The sequence below is a fragment of the Phocoena phocoena genome, chromosome 1 (assembly GCF_963924675.1).
Source record: "Phocoena phocoena chromosome 1, mPhoPho1.1, whole genome shotgun sequence".
Lineage (NCBI taxonomy): Eukaryota > Metazoa > Chordata > Mammalia > Artiodactyla > Phocoenidae > Phocoena > Phocoena phocoena.
The window spans coordinates 75,117,522-75,140,129 of NC_089219.1; the positions used below are offsets into that span (position 1 = coordinate 75,117,522).

General features: G+C 37.6%; 1 protein-coding gene across 1 annotated transcript in view; it reads right to left on the reverse strand.

The window, feature by feature from the left end:
- The window catches only part of SYDE2 (synapse defective Rho GTPase homolog 2), a 34,889-nt gene extending 13,808 nt beyond the window's left edge, over positions 1-21,081 (reverse strand). The window contains exons 1-4 of the mRNA XM_065892656.1: positions 20,190-21,081; positions 11,693-12,388; positions 5,393-6,495; positions 1,617-1,743 (exon numbers count right to left, since the gene is read on the reverse strand). Of these exons, the coding sequence (XP_065748728.1) occupies positions 1,617-1,743; positions 5,393-6,495; positions 11,693-12,388; positions 20,190-20,901 (2,638 nt within the window). The 5' untranslated portion in view covers positions 20,902-21,081. The remainder of the gene's footprint in view (positions 1-1,616; positions 1,744-5,392; positions 6,496-11,692; positions 12,389-20,189) is intronic.
- Between the last annotated feature and the right edge of the window lie 1,527 nt (positions 21,082-22,608).

Consider the following 22,608-nt stretch of genomic DNA (forward strand, 5'->3'; position numbering starts at 1 on the left):
TCACCTAGACAATTAATTGTGTGTAAAATAAGAAAGTAAATTAGAAGAGAAAAACAAAAACTATTACAGCAAGAAAAAAAAAACGGTAGTTGACAGTAGAGAGAAGAGAAAGACTATCAAAATACATAGATGATCTAGAAATACATAACAAAGCATCTGTAGGTGAAAGGATGTGATAGCTGAGATATGGTTCAAAATAATCCAAGTTTGGGGAGAATCAAATGAGGGGTATAAATGAGACAGGTTTGGTCATGTGTTGATTATGGAAGCCAGGTGATGGATAAAGAAGGTTTATCATAGTATTCTCTCTACTTGTGTATATGCTTGAAAAGTTTGCTAATAAAAAGTAAAACAACAACAAAAAACAAACATGGAATTATAAGCCAATAGGCCTCGAATATCGATTAGTTATGAAAAATGTCCTAATGGTCAAATTCAAAGGCCTTTTTTCTGTTCTCATTTTATATGATCTCTCAGAATGACAGTGCATCACACCTTTCCTTAACACTCTGTAGTCTCTTGTTTCCCATACTTTCTGACTCCTTTCCTCTCAATCTCTTTAGCTGTTTCTTCTTTCTTTGCCTGCCTCCAAAGTTTGGAGATCCTCAAAGTTCTTGTCTTTTCAAACTCTATAGACAACTGCAAGGCGTTAATTACAACTAGTGCCAATGACCATCAAATTGCCGTTTTCTACCCCCACCAGTCGGGGTATTAGAAGTGTATTTACAATGCTATACATTGGATTGCATTCATCACCTGGGTCAACAGCAGATCCCTCACATTCTACTTACATCCTCTCTTTAGCTGTAGGAGATACATCCTTGATATATCCACTGAGATCTCCTACTAGTACATCAAATTCAATATGTAAGTTTGAAAAAGAAACCCAATTCATAATCTTTTTCTACATTTCTCCACCGAAAGCAGTAGCTTTCCTCTCAGCTTTCTTACTTCTGCTAATGGAACCCAATCAACCAGGTGTCAAAGTCAGGATTGTCTGGGCCCTCCCTTTCTTCAAATACTTTCAATTCTATTTCTTCCTGCTGTTGCTGCTGCTGCCAGATGCCATCCAATCTCATTAACTCCTTGCTGAGACTATTGCCAAGGCTTCCTAACTGGTTTTCCTTCCTCTTGTATCTTCTAATTTCAGTCCATCACACAGACTTGCCAGATAAATATTCCTGAAGACTATCTCTAAAGATTTCACTCCCCTGCTCAAAAATCGTTGATGGATCCCCTCTGCCTAGTAAATAAATCTAAATTCTCTAACCAGATAGTCAATGCCCCTTATATTATGTCAGCTCCAGTTAAACTGAACTCTGATGACATTTTATTTATCTCTCTATGAAGAAAAGGTGCCCTTTTCCTTCTGTTAGCTACTACAGTTAATTTAATGTAGGTCTCTTCCTCCCAACACTTGTTGGCTGTTTGAGGACAGGGACCATATCTTGGTATCTCCCCACAGAAAATAACACAGTAGTGTTTGTAAAAGAAGGAAATTAAGACTGCAGAATAAAACCAAATTAAATTTAGGCTACAAAACAGTATTTCAATTCTCTTTCGTGCAGATGTAGTCTTTCCAGAATGTGTACATAAAAATAACATCTATTTATTACCTGTTATTACATTTATATCTGGGTATTGGCTTTCACACAGACCAACAGCTTTGCTATCCCTCTCAAAAGCCTCTCGAAGTTCTTTCTTGACTGCTGCCGAGCCACATAATCGGTATAGGCCTACTACCTAGAAATAAAATTATGGCCACATTAGAAACACTAGAAACACTAGAAAATATTATAGTGCAGTATGTATAAATCACATGAACTTGGCAATTAATATGTTCTGATGGCATTTAATTAAAAATATCTCAAACATAGCTTTTGAAATCTCACCATAGACTATACTGATTATAGTTATAGTTATATAGTTTAATAAAAAATTATATTCTTTCCTTTAAATTTGAACAATATACTGTGATTTCTGTAATGCTGCCTATCATATCTTAAGCAAAGATACAATCCTTACCCTTTAGTTTTACATGCTCAAACAATATCTCCATGCCCCAAGATGTTGCCCTTTCACATCTTTTGCTCTAGACTGAAGTAATACAGCACAGCAGTTAAACTAGGGTTTTGGATTCATAAAGCCCCACACTATCACTCCTTGCTTGGTGAATTTGAGCAAGTTACTTAATCTCTTTAAAACTCGAAAAAAGTATATTTTTGAAATAAGGTTCCAGTATACTATTTGTGTAAAGTTATCTTTAAAAAAAAAAAAGTTTCTGAGGAAGAAATAAATCTAGGACTTTTTAACTTATCAAATTAATTGATTATAAAGCAATGAAGGAAATTCAATTAAAATTATACATTAAAGGTAAAATAAAACTTCTAGTTCAAAATGTATATAAGATGCAAAGACACCACTCACTCTCCCTTCAACCTACATTAAAAAGATTTGTTTTTTAAACACTGTTAGTTCAGTATAAATTCACTAAGAGGAAATCAACATGGTATCTTAAAGAGAAAACATGCCTGATTAAGCAATTGGAGTTTTTTAAAATGATAAACCTTCAAGAAAATTCAGGAAAGCGGTTGTCACCTATACTTCCACATCAAAGACTATTTAGGAAGTTTAATCACCTTGAATTGAAAGAAGTTACAGATAAAGAAATTATTTCAAGACAGAAATAAAGTGAAAACACACAGTGCAATCCCCAAGGATTTGAACTAGGAATCACTTTAAAATGCTAAAAGTGATCTAGAGGGAGAATGCAAATGAAATTTCCCGGTTTACTTATGACAACCTCTTCTGAGTTTTTAAATAACTGATAGAATACACTACAGAAAGTGGGTCTCAACATAGGAAAGCGTCAGTAATGGATACATGGAAATGTTATCCAAAATACTTGCGATGACAAGCATTAAGTATTAATTGAAAGATAGTAAAGAACCTACAAATATTTCTAAGAAAAGGTAATTCAAGGTGCTGCTGCATTCAAAAGAATCAACATGATATGGGAAATCGGGAAGGTACTGGAAAGAAAATTCAAATTTCCTGTCCTTATCCACATTCATGTTACATTCACATCATCACAAGAAAGAAAAGTAGAACGGTAGATGATCCAGACAATGAAACTAAAATATTAAACAGGATCAAAGGAAATGCTACCACACGAGAAGAAACTAACTTGAGTACAGCCCTTCTGGTGTATGCACACTTAAGTGCCACAAAATTTCATAAGGATGTATCCTCTTAAACTTGAGAAAGAGATGAACCTAGAACAAATTAAAGAAAGCAATACTTCAATAGCAAGTAATAAATTAATGGAACATGTTATCCCAAAAGCTGCAATTACAAATATAGTTTTAAAGGTGAATAAAAGAAGGAAGAGCTAATATAGATATGTCAGGCAGGGATATTTTAGGATATATCCCTACCTTCAGAGGCTGACTTCTTGAATCAAACACTTGAAGTACATGCTTGATGCCTCTATTGAGGACAGAATCTGAACTGGATGGACCATGAGGATGATTTCTATACTAATTTTTCCTATTGGAAGCAGGAGACAGGCAGTAGTAGCCTTCAAAGTATTTCGAAGATATCACAAACCATTTTTTGTTTGACTATCAAAACCTGATGTAAAAACCTGATGTTCATTGTAAAAAAACAAGAATAATTACTGACTAGAGAGGTAAACAAAATTTAAGCAGTATGCTGCTCTGTAAACTGCAGGCACAATCAGCCTCTTTCTGTGCGTGTGTTGGGGTGCAACAGGGAGAAGCACAAGAGACAAAACAAGAAAAGGTGTTGAAAAAGTACAGCTCCAAACATACAACTGTAAATTTTTTTTTTACTTTTTATTTCACAGGAAATAATTCTTTATTAAAATAAAACTTTCTAAACTTTAAGTATAGAAATAAAAAGCATTGCTAAAAATATTTTCTTGACATTTAAAATCAGTTATTACAGTCTTATATACTTGCTCTTTATAAAATATTTTCAGAAAATAGACTGCAAAAGTACAGCGTTATTTGAGTTACTTATTTTAATATACAATTGTAAAAGTTTCTGTTTAAATAATTAGCTTTAAAGTCTGCCTAATCTCTGGCCTCCCTACATGCTGCATGGAAAAAAAAAATACAGGAAAAACAGAGGATCTTAAGAAAAAAGTAACTAGACCAAAAGTTGGATTGGAAACTGAAGGCCTCACTTCCACCCAGACAACGTAAACTTGACTTGATGGAATCACATATCTGAAAAGAGGTTTCAAAAATTCAAATGTCCTACCTCTCAGCTTCAGGAAGCTACTGCATCTATTTTTATTTAATATAAGCAAAAAAGACCCACAGAGATTAAGTGACTTGACCAACATCACAGAGCCAATGATGGATGAGAAACCAGAATCCAAGTCTCTTGTACCTTTATACAAAACTCCACTAACTTATGCAATTTCTATCATTTCCATGTTAAATTCAAGGTAGATTATTTTAAGTTTGCATCTACATTCTTATAAAGAAATCATATTTCAGATTTTGTGGTATTTATCCTCGATATTTTTTAATGAATGTTATAAATTCTGATAGCACTAAAGCAAAATACATCAGAACATAATGATGCTTAGGCTTATTTTGTATTGCAAAAAATTAGTATAAATAATTACTTATACCTCATTAATATCCTCAGTCATACACTGTTTCTCATTGTCATAGTCTACATGTATAAATGAAAATAAAGATAAGGTCTACTAACTAGTTAACATTTACATATCTTGTTACAAATAACACCAGGTTTTTTGTTTGTTCTAATGAACTGCTTTTACCTTCTTTAAAAGGAAAAGAGAATGAGATGTGCTTTTATTAGTAGGACCTCTCCTTATCCTCCATGCTATCCCAAAGGTAAGACATGGATAAGCTTATGCTTTCCAAAGAGTGGAACTGAGGGAGAACAGGGAATAAGGGCAGGGAGTTAATTTTAGGAGTGAAACAGGGTTATAATATTCACTGTCGAACTCTCTACCAAAAGAACGTCAAAACATTCAGAAACATTCCTTAAATGAATTAGGCTTAGCCTATGTTATCAGCTCTGGCTTTTGCTAGGAATGCCATTGTAAAGCAATCTTCATCTTTAAGTATAAGACCATGCAGCTCTGCATCACAACATAAATTATGGAACCATCTAGCACGCTTTCAATCACTGACAACATAGGTTAAGGCATAAATTACATCCTAAACAGCAATGGAATAAAAATAAAGAATCGAAATGAGAAAAAGTCTAAATTGGATTTTTTTTAACTTACCTTGAACTCCTTCCCCCAAGACTTACTATAAATAAATTTAATTATTACTCAAATAGACAAATAAGGGGGCAGTAGAGAAACACAGTAAAATAATACCTGACAGCCTCTCTTTTCAATTTCCATAATACATTTCTGAATCAGGAGTGGTACCATCAAGCCTATATTTTCTTTCTCTACAACTTTTCGAATATCAACACCAAATATTACTGGTTCTCGATTTATATCTAGTCCATGAAGTGAATTCTCCCACTGTTCCAAAAGAGTCACTTTCACATAAATAAGACCTCTAGGTTCAAGTTTGACAGCCAACAGATGTGTCTTTGTCACTCTGAATAAGGTGGGAAGAACAACAGTTCCATGACAACACACTCGATTTTTTCTTGGAGTGGGTTCCCAACTGAATACTACTAATTTCAAATGCTGTGCATTTTCAATTTCTATGTTGAAAGTGTGATCCATGTCTAAAAACGTTGTCCGACATGTGAGCAAAGCTGTTCTGGCTTTGTTTACTGAATCTACCTGAATTGCACAAAAGACATCTTTTGAATCTATCCGAGGTGGTTTTAAATCCTCAGCACCATAGAAATGCACATTCATGAGCCCAGATATGTACTGAGAACACTTAGGTTGATCAGAAAAGCTATAATGTCTAAAAGCATCAATGTCTATTTCATTCTTGCTACAACTATTTGGAATTATTTCTTTTCCTTTTGCAAATTTGTTTTCACATCCATGTTTGCTAGATTTAGCTATAAGTTCAGGAGAATCTCCATCACTGAGGTAACCACTTTTGCAGGAATACTTAGAACTCACAGAGGTTTTCTTCTGGTAGCTGTGCTGAGAAGACACACTAGTATCAAGATGGTACCGGCTTATAACATTCCTCTTAGCAGCTGTGGTTGTGTTCCCAGAAGGTAGAATAACAGCATGATGAATTTCTTGCCAGTTACATTTAGACAAGGAAGGAGTATTATCCGGACTGTTTCCATAATTCAAGTTTCCTTTAACACTTAGTTTCCGGCTAAGTTCTGGCAACCTTTTCATTCTCATGGAAAGTTTCCTCACAGTTCGTGGAGATTTTATTTTATCCGGGAAAGACCAATGAATTGAACTGCCTTTTTTCACAGGGCTAGGGCTTGGAGAAGACGGTCCTGTAACTCCCAAATCAGGCTTATTTGTAGCAGCTACTATCCCAGGACCTTGAAAATAAAAGACATTATAAGGTGAAATGTTTTGATTCCTACTTTTATTTTTACTTTATAAAACACCAACTTAACAAGCTCTCACATGGACACAAATTCTTTCCTGTCTCATCTTAAGGGTGAGATTTAGTCAAAAGTTTAGATGAATCTCCACTACCATGTTCAAGCAGAATATCAAGATCTACAAATGGCTTCCGGTGGAAAGAAATATCTCCCTCTCCATCTGCCCTTCTATTCTGACGCTTTGGAGGAAAGGTAATACAGGTTTCTTTTAAATCTTTCTCACTGCAATATACTTCAGTGAGCATGTGTTTATAACTGTAAACAGTGAATATCAGAGAAAACTAGGAAAGCTTCCTATTTTAATATGTTCATTTTAACATATTAAAACATTAATTTCAACATGTTTCCTATTTTAATATGTTTATTTATAAATTCTACCTAATATAAGAATGATTCCTCTATATTTACAATACTCTAAAAACTAAATTTCATCACATAGCATTGCTGGTTAAAAAAAAAGTTAAAAACCAAACAAGTGTATAATTTTGACAACCAAGAGCCAACTTAATTGGCTCTAAAATTCTATTAGAACGGGCTTCCCTGGTGGCGCAGTGGTTGAGAGTCTGCCTGCCGATGCAGGGAACACGGGTTCGTGCCCCGGTCCGGGAAGATACAACATGCCGCAGAGCGGCTGGGCCCGTGAGCCATGGCCGCTGAGCCTGCGCATCCAGAGCCCGTGCTCCACAACGGGAGAGGCCACAACAGCGAGAGGCCCATGTACCAAAAAAAATTGTATTAGAACATATCACCAAAGATTATATAGAATGAACTCTAGTTAATCAAGAATAACTGAATAATGAATATCATAAACCTACCTGAATAATTTTTTAAATGTATAGACATTTTCTTTCTTGTATTATCTTTATGCAATAATTCCGTAGAACTTCAAAAGCTAAATTAGGGCGTTTCTTTGCTATTGTAATATATTAAATGACAGTACAGAGATAAAGTATGTTTTCTTATAATTTTCAATTTTCATAAAGAGTAAAGTGTTAAAATTCTTTCGAATTCTTCTCCACATAAAAATAGTTTTATTTTTTCCTAAATGTCAAAATTACTCAGGTTTACAATAAAACGTTTTTTAAAAATTCAAAAAAGTACAAATAAAGTAAATAATAGCCCACATTGCCAAGAGATTAACCACTGTAAAACCGCACTACCAGGAGATTAATGATGGTAAATACTGTGGTGAAAATAATATTAAAAGTAGTTTCTATTGTTATTATTAAATTATTAATATTTAGTTATTATTAAAATTAATACCAGCCAACATTTACTGAGCTAGACAAAGTGTGAAAAATTAATTTAATAATTAGTATGGGCAGACCCTCATTTAACTCTCATAATAACCTTCAGAGTTAAGATACCATTACCACCCCATTCTCCAGGTAAGGAACCTCATGCATGAGCTAATTTGTCTAAGATCACAAAGCTGGTAAGTGGAAGAATCAGGACTCAAACCTAAACAACAGGCTTTCAGAATCTATGCTCTAAAGTACTACGCTTTCAGTCTCTCCATCCTTTTAAACAATTTTCTGTCCATACATATACATCAAACTGATTTTCAGATACCTTTTCTCAACTATTATTAAGAAGTTAAAATATTCCATTTAACCTTAAACTTTCAATCCCCCCCCCAAAAAAAAGAATGTAAAGACTAATCAATTTCATTTAAAAATCTGAACCTGTTCCTAGTACGTTTTCAAATTAATAGAACAAAGTGAAAATAACTTCTAAAACTCTGTTGGTATTATCCCAATTATTTAAAATTTAAACTAATTGTTCATACTTTATTTAATAATTCCTTATAAAGATCCTTAATGACCCTAATATCAGAGGTTACTCTATGTAATACTACATTTGACAACTAAAATGAGAAAAAAGTGTTTATTCATTTCAAAAATCAGTAGATTAAATGACCTTTCTTTAAAGTATTAATATAGTATTCTCCCCCCACCCTTCAATGTGTCCTATTGACAAAGTAGTTTCTTTGTAGAGAAAGGACTATTTTAAGTATGCCTGCTGGGCTTTTCTGGTAAGCAACTAATAAGCAATGGAGTGTTTGATAAACTAGACAAAGCGTTCCCTTGTACTGTAAATTGTAGTACAATTCTACTGGTTTCCTGGTCTAAAACATTCTATAGTAGTCAGAGTCCTACTGTAGTCTACAATCTATTTTGTCATGGCCTAAAAAAAGCTACTCAGTATATGAAATTGCTCTAGGTTTTATTAAATCAATAAAGAGTTAATCTAACATACTGACTTTTTTACATATTATGCATTAAATATCTCCTACTGAAGTCCTTACCTAATTATTAAAATGAAATACTGTATTTGTTAGCAATTTCTACTGCAGACAAGACTGAATTTATTTTTTTTAAATGCTTTGTTTTTATAAAATCCAAGAGCTGAAATATGACCAATTTGAACAATCACTTAAAATTAAACCAAAATTATACCAACCAAATCACAGATTAGCTACAGCTTATAAGGGGAAAACATAAAATGAAAATCTTTAAATATAAATTTATGAACCAGGCTTGAATCTATTGAAACTGGCACACTCCTTCAGCATCTAGAGCAGTAACTGGCACATACCAGAAACTCAGTGTTTATTGAATAAATGAATTAACCAATTGTTAATTGTCTATAAATTGGTGAACCTTTCAGGAAATACAATATAGATATTACCTAAAATAGTTACCAGCTAAAAAGACCAAGTAAAGATACTAGTAATGGATCCTAATGAAGTAAAATAGATCATGATAAAGATCACTGCAACAGTAGTGGAGTCTATTAACACCCAACATTAAGGAACCAGTCAAACAGATTAGGGCACATCAACTCAATTAAATACTTTAAAAATAGGGAAACAATCATAAGATTAATCTACATGTAACAACACAAAATATAGATAGCAAGTGAAATTAGCAAAAACCAAAAATAGTCCACTATGTCAGCAACTAGGTAAAAGATACATAAACAACCAGAAGTTAAAAGGGAAAAAACAAGTCACAATTGTGTTAGGATGATCATAAAATTGTCATTCATATTAAAAATACTTAAACTTTCTTATTTCTTGAACAAAAAATTATTTTGAAATTCAACCATTCTCTTTGCCTATTTCTCAACAGATTTCTGCCAATGTTGCTAAAGAAAACATACCACTTTAGGTAAATGACCTTTCTGATCAAACTAAAGCAAAAAGATGACATATAAACGAACTGTCCAAATACTTCCTTTGGTCAACTTAGGAACGTGCTTGTTGTAATAATATACTTAAGAGAAGAATAACAGTAAGAAAGGAGACATAATTGGCAGCCCTACTGTACTTTCAAATTTGGGTGGTTTTTTTGTTTTTTTGGTAATGTCTGTCAGTCTTTACAGATTCACAATTTGCCACAAACATAAAATAATAAAGTTTAAAGACAGTACTTAAAGTGTATATCACTTTACAGACACTGGCTCTCTAATGTTGCTCTTATACTTATGCCCTCTTGCCTTTTCTGCACCATTCCAGACCCATCACTATCTGTCTGCCCTACTCCTGCAAGCCTTCCTCATCACTCCATCCTGATCACAACCGCTGTTCCAAACTATTATTTTATAGACTATTTATACCTCTTCCCATCCATATTACAAAAGAAACACACATTTGCTCTGGAAAATCAGACTACAATTAGAAATGCACACACACAATTTTAATCCCAACACAGGGGGTAAGGATGGGTCAAGCATTAACAGTTCCAGGACAGCTTTTCATTGTTTCTTTCAAAATTGACATCATATAGTTCACACTGTTTTTTAACTCACTTTCTTTCTTATCAATATAATATTTACTCCTTCTCCTCATACCCCTGAGAAAAGGATCCAAATGCAAGTAGATTACTTGTAAAGTACAAAAAGATCAGCAAGAAAGTGAGAAAATTCAGGAGAAAATTCAAGGTGAATTATCAAGCCTGCTACCACTATGGGCACCTGGAGCTTAACTTCATGAGAAAACTCTGGGAAACAATATACAATTATCCCACCCAAGTGTGGAGGGAGCTGGGGTAGGCCTATACCAACTCCTGTCAGTCACTTGTTGAGGGGCACTCCCAGGATGTCCTGCAGGAGACTCTCTAACACTTTGGAAGGAGTCCTCAAGTAGAGATGCAGATACTGATTTTTGGAAGTAGGCTACCTCCATTTAAATAAGTAATAAAACCCAAGGGATATGGACAAGTACTAACAGCATCTTCTATACCCCACATCTTTGACTACTCTGTATCATTTGAAATTTTATAAATTAAAATGACTCATTATATAGAACTGCTTTCTATTCAACATTTAATAACTGCAACTAAAAGTGCTTAGGTAGTGTTTTCTTGGGTAGTGTGTCTGGGACTAAATTTAAAAAGAAGCACACCAGAAATCAAGGCAATCAAGGAAAAATAACACCATTAGGTTGAACTACATGAATTGCCAGGTTTTTGTTTTTGTTTTTGTTTTCAGACCAAAAACTGTTAAATATTGGCAGTTTCATATGGTTCAACCTAATACATATCAAACTTCAATTATTTCCTTTCTGGGTTCCATATCTATTGTAGCACCTATTTGCAAGATCTTTACTTCTACCTCTCCTTTCTTTTTCTCTTCTTCCCTTCCTTTGTTTCTGAGGAAATGTAGGCACAAAAGTGAAAACTAATGACTGCTAGTATATTGAATATACAATTTTTCATTTGTGGCCAGACCAGGTGTGAATGAATGAATGAATAAATAAATGAATGAAGCAAAACAAGACATACATGAAGAATATATCTCTTCCAGTCCCTGTGACTCCATTCTTTCAACTAAGAGAAAAGTAATTACGGCCTCAAAGGATAGACATACTAAAACCACACCATACACACTAAAAGTTGGTGTAGGACTACCCCAGCTCCTTCACCCCTTACAAAACCAAGTCTGTAATAGGAATAATTAAACCACCATGTATATAAAAATGTTTATAAACCTTTTTCAGTTTTATTTTCATGAAAATATACTCACTTTGTAAGGAAAAGTACATAGCTACAATAGACATCTATATTTAGTTTTAGATACTGCCAAAGAATTGAAAAATGGAAGAAGGCAGATATATGATCATCTTTACCTGCAAAAGGAGATTTCAACGTGGGACTCTCCTCTACTATTATACCTTCTTGTGTCTTGTGTCCATGCCTTTGCTTGTACTGCTCCACAAACTCTGTGGAATAGATGGAATCTATAGGATTTATTTCATTTGACTGTGTGGTCTGAACATCGCCTGTGTGTTCAGAAGAGCACAGCAAGTCTTCAGTGTGCTGCTCTTCTTTCATTAGGTCACTACCAGATAATACTCTCAAACCGACATCAGGAAACTTCAGAACAGCAGAGTCTGCCTCCCCAAAACTCAAGGCATTTGAAATACCAAAGTCATCATCCTCAGGAATGGGGTTGTACCATATTTCTCCTTCATCATCTGCATCATTTTCCTCATTAAAGTCTAATGAACAGTCTCTTGATAATGAAGAATTTGTAGCAGTACACACCATATACGTACAATATTCTTCAGATGATTTGAGGAAAGGTCGTGACAGCTGCAGTTTAGGTAGAGAAACGGGTGAGATGGATAAATGACTTATATCTTGGCATTTCTTATTTTCGTCTTCCAAATTAAAAGATCTCAGAGTACTCTGATATAGCCAATTGCGTTTCTTTGACACAGTGATGCTATTAAGTGGCTTATGACCCCTGAAGCCAATATTATCCTTCAGATCTTCAAGTTCTCTTCTCTTCATTGAAGACTCATAGACATTTTCAAATAAGTCTGTTTCAAAGAAAAAAGAAGGCAGAATATAATGCCTGGCATACCAAGAAAGGCATGTCACTTCAGACCAGTTATTAAAATACTATTTTTAGGGGCTTCCCTGGTGGCGCAGTGGTTAAGGGTCCACCTGCCAATGCAGGGGATGCGGGTTCGAGCCCTGGTCCGGGAAGATCCCACATGCCATGGAGCAACTAAGCCCGGGCACCACAACTACTGAGCCTGCGCTCTAGAGCCCGCGAACCACAACTACTGAGCCCGCGTGCCACATCTATTGAAGCCCACGTGGCTAGAGCCCGTGCTCTGCAACAAGAGAAGCCATGACAATGAGAAGCTCCCACACCGCAACAAAGGGTAGTCCCCCTCACCGCAACTAGAGAAAGCCCACGTGCAGCAACGAAGACCCAATGCAGCCAAAAATAAAAATAAATAAAATTATTAAAATATATATATATACTATTTTTAAAAAGATAAAAAGAAAGAAAAGTAATATTAATCACATTCAGAGACAAAAATTGAACAAGACAAATTTTGGATTTTCCACCTAAACATGATTTCTATTATTTAGATATCAGACTGCTAGTATAGGTATCATAAGAATTCTAAGAAAAAGGATAAACAATCTCTGAGACTGCCTTTATAAATATCATAGGGCTAAAAAAGCTTTACCCTAAGCAAAACATGCTTTATAAAAAGCTTGTATAGAATGCTTTATACACAGTATGCCTTTAATTAATATTTGAGTAATTTTAAACTCACTGCTACAAGGACTTTGGCAAACACAAGTAAGATTACTACCTTTTCATACAAAGATTAACTTCGAATAAATCTTTCAAAACAATTGTGCCTTACTTATTACTGAATGTCTTACTGATTATTAAAATTTCAAAATAACATCTGTTTCCTAACCATATAGTGCAGTAGCAACTTATGCAGAGTTTAAGTTCTAAATATCTAGGGCAAAAATAAAAATAAAAGTCCGTAAGGAGGCCCTTGATTAGGACCAGGTATCCTGTCTCACAACAAGCACAACACAGCTATATTATTGACAGGTACAAACTTGAGCAGCAAGAATACAAGAATGAACAAAATAGCCCCTGCTCTTAAGGAATTCATAGCCCAATGGAGGATGTCAAATACTTAGATATGTGTATGTATTAGTATAATGTGATAAGACTCTAAAAATGTATATGTAACATTAATTCCATATAAAGGGGAAAATTTTTTGCACTTCCAAAGAGTTACATAAAGCCGGCTTCCCGGCTTCAATGACAGTCAATAAGCTAAATAAATATATATCATAAACTAACTCACTACACATAGATAATTAAAACAAAACCACATTTCGATCGTGCCCCGTTGCGACTTGGCCCGTGAGCCAGTGAGCCATGGCCACTGAGCCTGCACGTCCAGAGCCTGTGCTCCGCAATGGGAGAGGCCACAACAGTAAGAGGCCCGCGTACAGCAAAAAAAAAAAAAAAAAAAAAAAAAGGACCTACTATAATTTTTTTTTTTTTTTTTTTTTGCGGTACGCGGGCCTCTCTCGCCTGCCGCGGAGCACAGGCTCCAGACGCGCAGGCTCAGCAGCCATGGCTCACGAGCCCAGCCACTCCGCGACATGTGAGATCTTCCCAGCGTAGGGCACGAACCCGTGTCCCCTGCATCGACAGGCGGACTCTCAACCACTGAGCCATCAGGGAAGCCCCTTTCAGAGTTTTTTGATGTACATTGTAAATGAAATAAACATGCTTCTACTTGTACTATATTCCAAGGAACTACAATGAGAAAAATAAAGCTACCAGTATCCCATATTTAAACCGATACATCTATTGATATGTAATGAATATGTAATATTAAAAGGAATAATTACATCGTGAAACACAATACAACTATTTTTCATGAAACTACAAACTACATAAACTTGAGATGAAACAGTCTGCTTGCTATTGCTGAATATTTAAAAACACATAATGCTGAAGTTTAAATTTAGAGATAAAGAGGTACATTATTATACGTTCTGATAAAAACCAAATTTATTCCGTTATTAAAACTGAATATAAGCGACACATTATTCAAGGTAGAAAATTTTACTTGGGCAATTATTTATATATAACTTAAAGCATTTCATTTTTATCTCAGTTAATTAAATGGATGCATATGAATATAAGTTACACAGAAATGGAAAGCTATTTACCATCTTCTCTTCACTCCCCATTTATGCTAAAATTAATGTTAAACCTTACTGGCATAAATGTAAAAGTTACCTTTAGCTTCAAATTTTATATATATGTGTGTGTGTATATATATTTTGACATTTATATATTTATATGTTGAAAGAAGACAAAAGTTAAAAAGATATAAAAATAAGTGTGCAAAGTTGCAAGGCAAAAAAGTCTTTATTCTCTTGCAACTATACACGTTATGGTATAACTATCAGACTCTAATTAAAGTCATTTTCCTTGAAAATCTGTAAGAGAATGCGGAAGTGGCAATTAAAAGTTTTTCACTCAGAAAAATATTTACATAGTGGTGAACTACTCAAGCCAATTTTGTGTTCTCAACTATTACGTATTTCATAATAAATCTAGATGAGTTACTATTACTAAACATTTAACTAGTGCCCCAGATCAAAATCAACAGCAAACTTTCTGGGAAATTATGTACTGCAGCCCTCATTGAAAATGTACAGTATCTACAACATCTTTTCATCATTTAAAACATTCTACTGCAAAAACAAACTGTTGTTTTAGCTTACTTCTCTTTTAAAAATCCTAAATAAAAGCATTCTTGTGAACAATGTATTTGAGCTTAAATAAATAAAAGCAGCCCTGCTTATAGAGTCAAGCTTGGCAGCCCAAATGAAATTACTAGAATAAACTTAAGCCTTAGGTTTACATATGAGTGTGTTTATATGTATGTCTTTATCTTTCCCAGATAAATCTAAATGAGGAGAGGGGTACAATGAAAAGAAAAAAGGTATTTTCTATCTTTTATTTTTCCTCCCTTGTGACTAGCAATAAAAACTCTTAAGAAAAAAGCTGTGTGCTAGCTTTGGGGACAGGAAAGTAGAGAAGGAAACTTTGAGACTCTTTTCAGTTCCCTGAAAGTAATGAGGAGGAACAAGAGAAAAGAAGCACAGAAGAAAAGATGAGTAGAATAAATAAGTGCTCCTAAAGTGGTGTCCTCTAGTTCAATTCCCAATGCTCCCTAAAGCAGTCCTTCTCAACTTCAGATCATTTCACTCTCTATCCAGAATCCTAATATATTTTCACAAAGCCTGCTTGCCTTTCTCTTGATAACAGCTAAGTGCCAGGCATGGTACCAAATGGATTATCTTTTTTCATCATCACAGCAACCTGAGGACTGAGGCTATGCAGAGCTGAGTAACTTGTCCAAGGTCATAAGGCTGGTAAGTGGTAGATTTGATCAGAAACCCAGAATCTCTATTCTATTAGCCATTACACTACATGGCATTCTCTCTTGCAGATTCTAAAATCTCACTTTTGTTGGTGCAAGATGAGACTAACATGGAGGGATCTGCTTAAACTTGGCATATATAAGTAGTAAGTATAAATTCATACACATAAAACTGAAGCAGAAAGAGCTCAAGTGCTTTGCTCTAATAGGGGTTAGTTTAAGTATCAAGTATCAGAATAAAGTAGAATGCTTTTTCAAAACTTTTTAAAATGTATCAAGATAGGTGATTGAGATACTGAGAATTCTAGAGCCTACTACTCAAAGTGTGTACCAAACAGCAGCATCTACACTGCAAGTTCGTTAAAATGCAGAATCTCAAGGTCCCACCCCCACACATATTAAATCTTCATTTTAACAAGACTTTCAGAGAATTCATATACACATTAAGTTTGAAAAGCTCTGCTCTATAACTGCAAACCACACGTTGAGTGGCAAAGGTCTGGAAAACAGCCTTAGGATTCTCAAAACATAAACACCACTTAGAAATGGAGGACTTTCAAAAATCAACACAACACTATTTTCTGCTGAATCTGTAACTCTCAATGTTTTCCTGCCACCAGCAACTTCAATGTTTTATGGCACTCTTCCCAAAACAAAAAACAAAAACAAAGAAATGGACTCACTTGCTTCTGGGGCCACGATGGCAGAATTTCTAACAGAAGAATTTAGAGCTAGAAGACACTCAAAAAGTATTTGCCTATAGTTACTAGTCTTGAGAGGGCTAATGCACAAAAGAATTTGTTGGAAAAAATCATAAAGATAATGTAGCTCATAAAGTTAAGAAATTGAAGCTACAAATACTTGAGAAGGGAATAGATAGAAATCTGCATTAACAGTGTCAACTTCACTTTAAGATATAATGCACAAGATCACACCAGCTATTTAATACTACCTTTAAAGAACTGTCTAAAGATTTTGAACAGAATATTACATGCCCCAATTTTTTTTTCTTTCACAGATCACAGAGCAAGAAGAGTAGAGTCAAAGTAGGCTAATTATTTTTAAAGCAGTAAAAGGCCAAAATAGCTCAACCCAGTGCTTTCCGATTTATTTTTGAGTACTATATGCTAATTAAAACTTATTTATAAAGAGTTATAATGAAGTACAGTCAGCAAATAGATTAAAATTCCTTTGTAACCTTAAGGCTTGAAGAAACTTTACAATATTTACCATGTGTAATGACTTTAGATTTCTTAAATAATCATCTCAATTAGTAACAAATTGGTCAATCTGTGAGCACTACATTCCCAACTGCATCAAATCATTGGCAGTATTATACTATCAGAAGTTTTAGTGGTTCTTAGTAGGAGCCAGAAATCAAAACTGAATATCATTTTGGCTTCCATTTGTCATATGGCTTCAAAAATTTCCAAAACACCTAAGCAGATTAGGTATTTCTATCTCCTTACATAGTTATTCTGTGTTATAAATTCTAACTATAACTATTTTGAAAGAAAACATCGCCACAAATAATATTGTACAGAAAAATGTGATATAAACCTTCTAAGCTGTTTTTTTTTAATACATTTATTTATTTATTTATATTTATTTTTGGCTGCATCGGGTCTTCGTTGTTGGCGCGGGCTTTCTCTAGTTGTGGCGAGCAGGCGGCTACTCTTCGTTGCGGTGCATGGGCTTCTCACTGCGGTGGCTTCTCTTGTTGCGGAGCACAGGCTCTAGGCGTGTGGGCTTCAGTAACTGTGGCAGGCAGGCTCAGTAGTTGTGGCTCGCGGGCTCTAGAGCACAGGCTCAGTAGTTGTGGCGCACGGGCTTAATTGCTCCGCAGCATGTGAGATCTTCCCGGACCAGGGCTGGAATCTGTGTCCCCAACACTGGCAGGCAGATTCTTAACCACTGAGCCACCAGGGAAGTCCCCTTCTGAGCTATTTAACATCTTTATACAACCAAGAATGTACTGCTTCATCGGGACTGCCCAGTTAACTTTTTAGAAAACATGATTAAAAGTAGAATCCCAGTAACCAATTTGAACTAAACATTTAAAGGTAAAGGTTTAAGATGGATAAAGCAATTGACTAAAAGAAAGACTTTAAACCTATTCTAGGATTCCCCCATCTTCTTTGCAACTTTGAGGAAGTTACTTACCCCTCTAAACCTTGTTGAAATTCCATCCATCTCCTCAGTCCAAGCAATTTAATAGAATTAATTGGATCAAACCTCTAAAGAAATTTAGAGTCCCTTTGACCTTATATAAATAGGGGTTTTGGAGTCATAAAGACCTGAGTTTGAATCCACATAATAGTTTGAATCTATATACTAGTATACATAAACCAAATACTAGTTTAAGTGACCTTGGGCAAACTACTTAACCCCTTCTTTGCTTTTGCTGTTGTTGTGCAATAACAGCTGTCATACCTCCATGGAGGGGGGAGGGAAGGGAAGTAATAAAGATTATATGAAAACCCCACAAAGCATTCAGAATGGTTTTAATAAGTTCAACTAACCTTCATAAAAAACAGTTTAAAAAAAATTAACTCTTCAAATCTATACTAGATATATAAACATTGCACAAATTATTTTTATCTTTCCTAAAAGATGAACTTATGATTTGAAAGGAAATAACACCTGAGAAAGTTTTTAAAACCAGAGATTATCTAAGCTTTTGTTTAGATTTCTTGTAAAATATCTAAAATACCATCACATAATAATTCTAATGTGTCATTTAATTTCTTTTAAAATTGGTTTCATTTAATTAGTTTCTCAATGAAAAAATCAATGAATTCATTCCTAAGAGTTACTACAGTTATTATTAGTTTTAAAACACTTCAATGTTTACACAACAACTGAGGGTGTTAAAAGCCATCAGATAGTAATGTCTAACCTTTGCAACAAAAGGGTAATACATATTTTACTGAAGTTTTATACAGATTTTTGTTATGGCTAAAAATTAACTGTCTTAAAAAGAGTTAACTGAACCCAAATCAGTGGAGGTAAAGATATAATAGCACTAAAACGTAATAAATGATTACAAATACTTTACTACTGGAAATGTATATTTTAATATAAACAGCATAAAGTATACCTCTCTTCACAAAAATTTACATTCTACTATCTTTTTATTCAGGTGGAATGGAATAAATTTGAGGGAAATTGACAGGTGTGGGTTAGAGATTTATAGATTCAAAAGAACTTCTCATTTTGTATACACTTGAAGTGAATTATTTGATTTGTCCTCATTGTGTAATAAAAAGTTTTGTGAACTTTGTTTCTCCCCGTTTTGTGTTTATTGGTTTAAAAAGTTAATGTGTACAAACCTAGTCCTGTAGGATTTGTAATTCTTAACAGAGAAACCGCCAAGTACTGTGAATACTTTTACATTTCAGCATTTAATATTTTTTAAAGTATTACTGATATGTAAGTCATTATGTTCACTAAAAGTCTTTAAAAGTGTAGTCCGAAAGATCATGTTGTTTTTGGCTCAGTTTAAAGGTACTTCTTTCACAAGAGAATTCTTTTACTATTTACAACGTAAGAGATTTCTAGAATGGATAACTTAAACCTTCAGTGAAAACTAAAAATCACACACATATAAAATAGGGAGTAAAATCCTATTATTAGGACAAATATACTTTTTACAAATTCCTTTAACTGCCTACACTTTCTTAAAAAGTACATAAGACATACTTTTCTTCTGATTAAAACCCAAGTGCCCTTCATTTTCCACAATAATAAGATTACCTACATTGTTATGTTTTTAGGGGGGAGGGGGAGGGGAGGGAAAGGTGAAGAGAAGAAACGTGAAATCCTACCTGACTAAAAAGAAGTATTACCATGATAGTTTTTTCGGTTTGCTTTGGTTTTGGGTTTTGGTTGTGTGTATCTGTGTACACAAACGCTTCTGACCGGGAGGTGTAATGAGTAAAATGACAGTTTATGAAGCCCATAAAGTCTAACTTGGATCAAATTCAAATTCACAAACTCCACAAAAGTCTACAGATTAGCCCAGAGCTACAAAGAATAAAAGTCAAGGCAGCGCCGGCCAACTCTTAAGCCGAGACTGAAAAGCAAACTGTGGTGAACTTAACCTTTACTCACTGTTGCGCTTAGAACTAGGTACACTGGTTCTTAGAGAAGAAAAAACAAAAACCCCAAGTTTCTCATGCCACTGTCTTAAAAAAACAAACAAATAAACAAACAAACCCGAGATAAGGCATTATACTAGGTAACCTGGAAATGGCATTAGGCTGCCACTGACGTGACCCTCACTTTGGCACCAGCACGTACCGTAGTCTGCAAAACCATACCTTCTTCTTCGCTCTTAAGACAGAAGCCCGGTCGGTAAACACATTTTGATTGCAAGGTATCCTACCTGTCAGCGTAATTCTTTGGTCTGGCGGCACCGAGACGACTTGGCTTTCCCGCATTTTCAAAGCGCCCAGATTTGGAGACGTTGCCTGCGCTCGGGTGACTTCGGGGGGTGTCCTACGAGCGCGACCCTTCATTCCCAGAGACAGCAGGCGTCCTTTGTACATCCACTTCTGCAGCTTCTTGACTGTCACCGCGGGCGGTTTGAGGAAGGGGAGCCCCTCCTGTCCGTCTTCTTTGCCACGGCTTCCCGAGGAGCGGCGGGGGTCCTCGGAGCTGGGAGGCCGGAGGCCGGAGGGCGCCGCGGCCCGGGAGCTGCCTCCGCTCCAGCCGTCCATCCCGCCTCCACGTGGCGGGGGCTCGTCCGGTTCCCCGCGCGCGCCGCACCTGATCCAGCTGTCGCTCCGCCACCGCTGTAAGGAAGGCGGCTTGGCACCCACGCGGAGGCTGTCGAGGCTTCTGCTGCAGGACAGCCGCATCCGAGGAGTCCGCGGGCGGCCTCCCCCCGACTCCCTCGGAGGCGACCGGGGAGGGGACACCTGCTGCCAAGGGCAGTCGCCGCCTCCCCGCTCGCAGTCTCGGGGGCAGGCTCGGCGGGCCGCCGCGCCGCAGGGGTAAGGCGGCTGGCCCGGAGCCCGGGCTCCCGCAGGGCAGCCGCGATCCGCCCTGCCCCGGTCGCCCTGCCGCCTGCCCGAGTCAGGGGGCAGGTCGTGCATGGCCTGGATCAGCAGATAATAGGCCTCTCGCAACTGGGTCTGCAGCCTGCCTGTCTCCAGACGGCCGCCCTCCGCCCCTGGGGAGGAGCCAGCGGCCGGGGGAGGCGGGGGCCACCGCTCCGCCTCCGCCCCCTCAGGCTCCGGCGCGGGCTGGGAGCCGCCGGGCAGGTTTTCGTAATAGTCGGCGTCGTCCTCCACGCTGCCCTCGGAGACCGGCGGAGCGTGCAGAGAGGCGCGAGTGAGACCGCGGCCCGAGGGTGCGGCCTCCTTCCCGCCGCGCGGCCGAGGCCCGAGCGCCCCCGACCTCTCCGGCCGCCCTCCCGGGACCCGCGCCTCAGGACCCCACGCCTGAGGCGACGGCGGCGGTCGCTCCAGGCTCGGCCGGGCTCCGCCGGCGCGCTCGCGTAGGGGTCCGCCCGGAGCACCCCCGGCATCTCCCTCGGCAGCCGAAGAGGCCGCCACGGTGGCTGCTGTGGCCACCCGGCGCCCGGGCCCCCCGGCGGCACGAGGACCCCGCCTCCCCCGGAGCCTGGACAGCGTCCTCCTCAAAGGGTCCGTCATCCCCCTCCGCCTCAGCAGCCAGGCTCGCCCCTGGTGCGGGGAGAGCTCGGAGTCCCGCTCGGGAGAAAGCCGCGCTCGCGGCGGCGGCTCCCCATGACCGACACTGGCCCTCGCGGGCTCCTCACATTCTTGGCATAACTCTGCCGCGGGACGGGTGGGGGAGGGCGGCGACGCCGCAGAGCGCATGCCCCGGAGCCCCGGGCCGCAACGGGGCGCGCGGGCTGCCGGCTGCTGCTCTGCGGGCGTCGGGCGAGGCAAGGCGGAGGGCGGGGAAGGGAGGTGGGTGAGAGCTAAGGAAGACCGAAGGATGCAGAGAGAGCGTACCGAGGGGGGTGGGGGGTTGCAGTAAGAGTCGAGGCGGGAAAAAGAAGGAGCGGGAAGGTGAGTCTGCTCTGGAGGCTGCAAAGTTCTGGTTGGGGAGACGGAGAAAGGGAAAGTGCCCTCCTGGCTGCCACTCAGTCACCTTCACCACCCTCCGCATTGCCACCACTGCACGAGGCGTGTCCTATAGTGCAAGTCCTAGCTTGAGAGAAAACAAAGATTGTTTTGACGGATAAGGTATGAGTACAGGTGTATCTCACTTAGTGAAGTGTGTTCTAGAAACGTTCCGAATCATTTTAATTTGTACAGGGAGCTGCCCATTTAAAGGAAATTTGCAGAGATTCCTTTTCAATTAGGAAGAACCCTTCTGCCCAAAAAAATCACCACTGGTGTCTCTTTTTAAAGTCTATTTTTTTCTTCCTTCCTTCCTTCCTTCCTCCCTCCCTCCCTCCCTTCCTTCCTTCCTTCCTTCCTGTTAATGCATGCTAACACAAAATTAATTGTAGCATAAACCAAAACTTGTAAAACGGAGGCGCAAATATAGCCTCCCCCATCACCTAACACTTTGTTTTAATTAAAACTGGGTTGAAAAACAATTGGGTTGAAACTGAGAAACAATGTTATTTGGAAATACCAACTCTCAAAAGCATTAAATTCCATGTTCTGTGTAACATTTGTAAAATACCTTGTGTTGCCACAGAGCAGTGGACCTGTTTGTGGTTGATAAGAATCAATCTGATTTCAGAGTTAAACTTTTTAGCGCTTACGTATTAGAAGGGGCCTTTGTCCGAGTACCTCATAAGTATACTACTAACTCCTAGCACA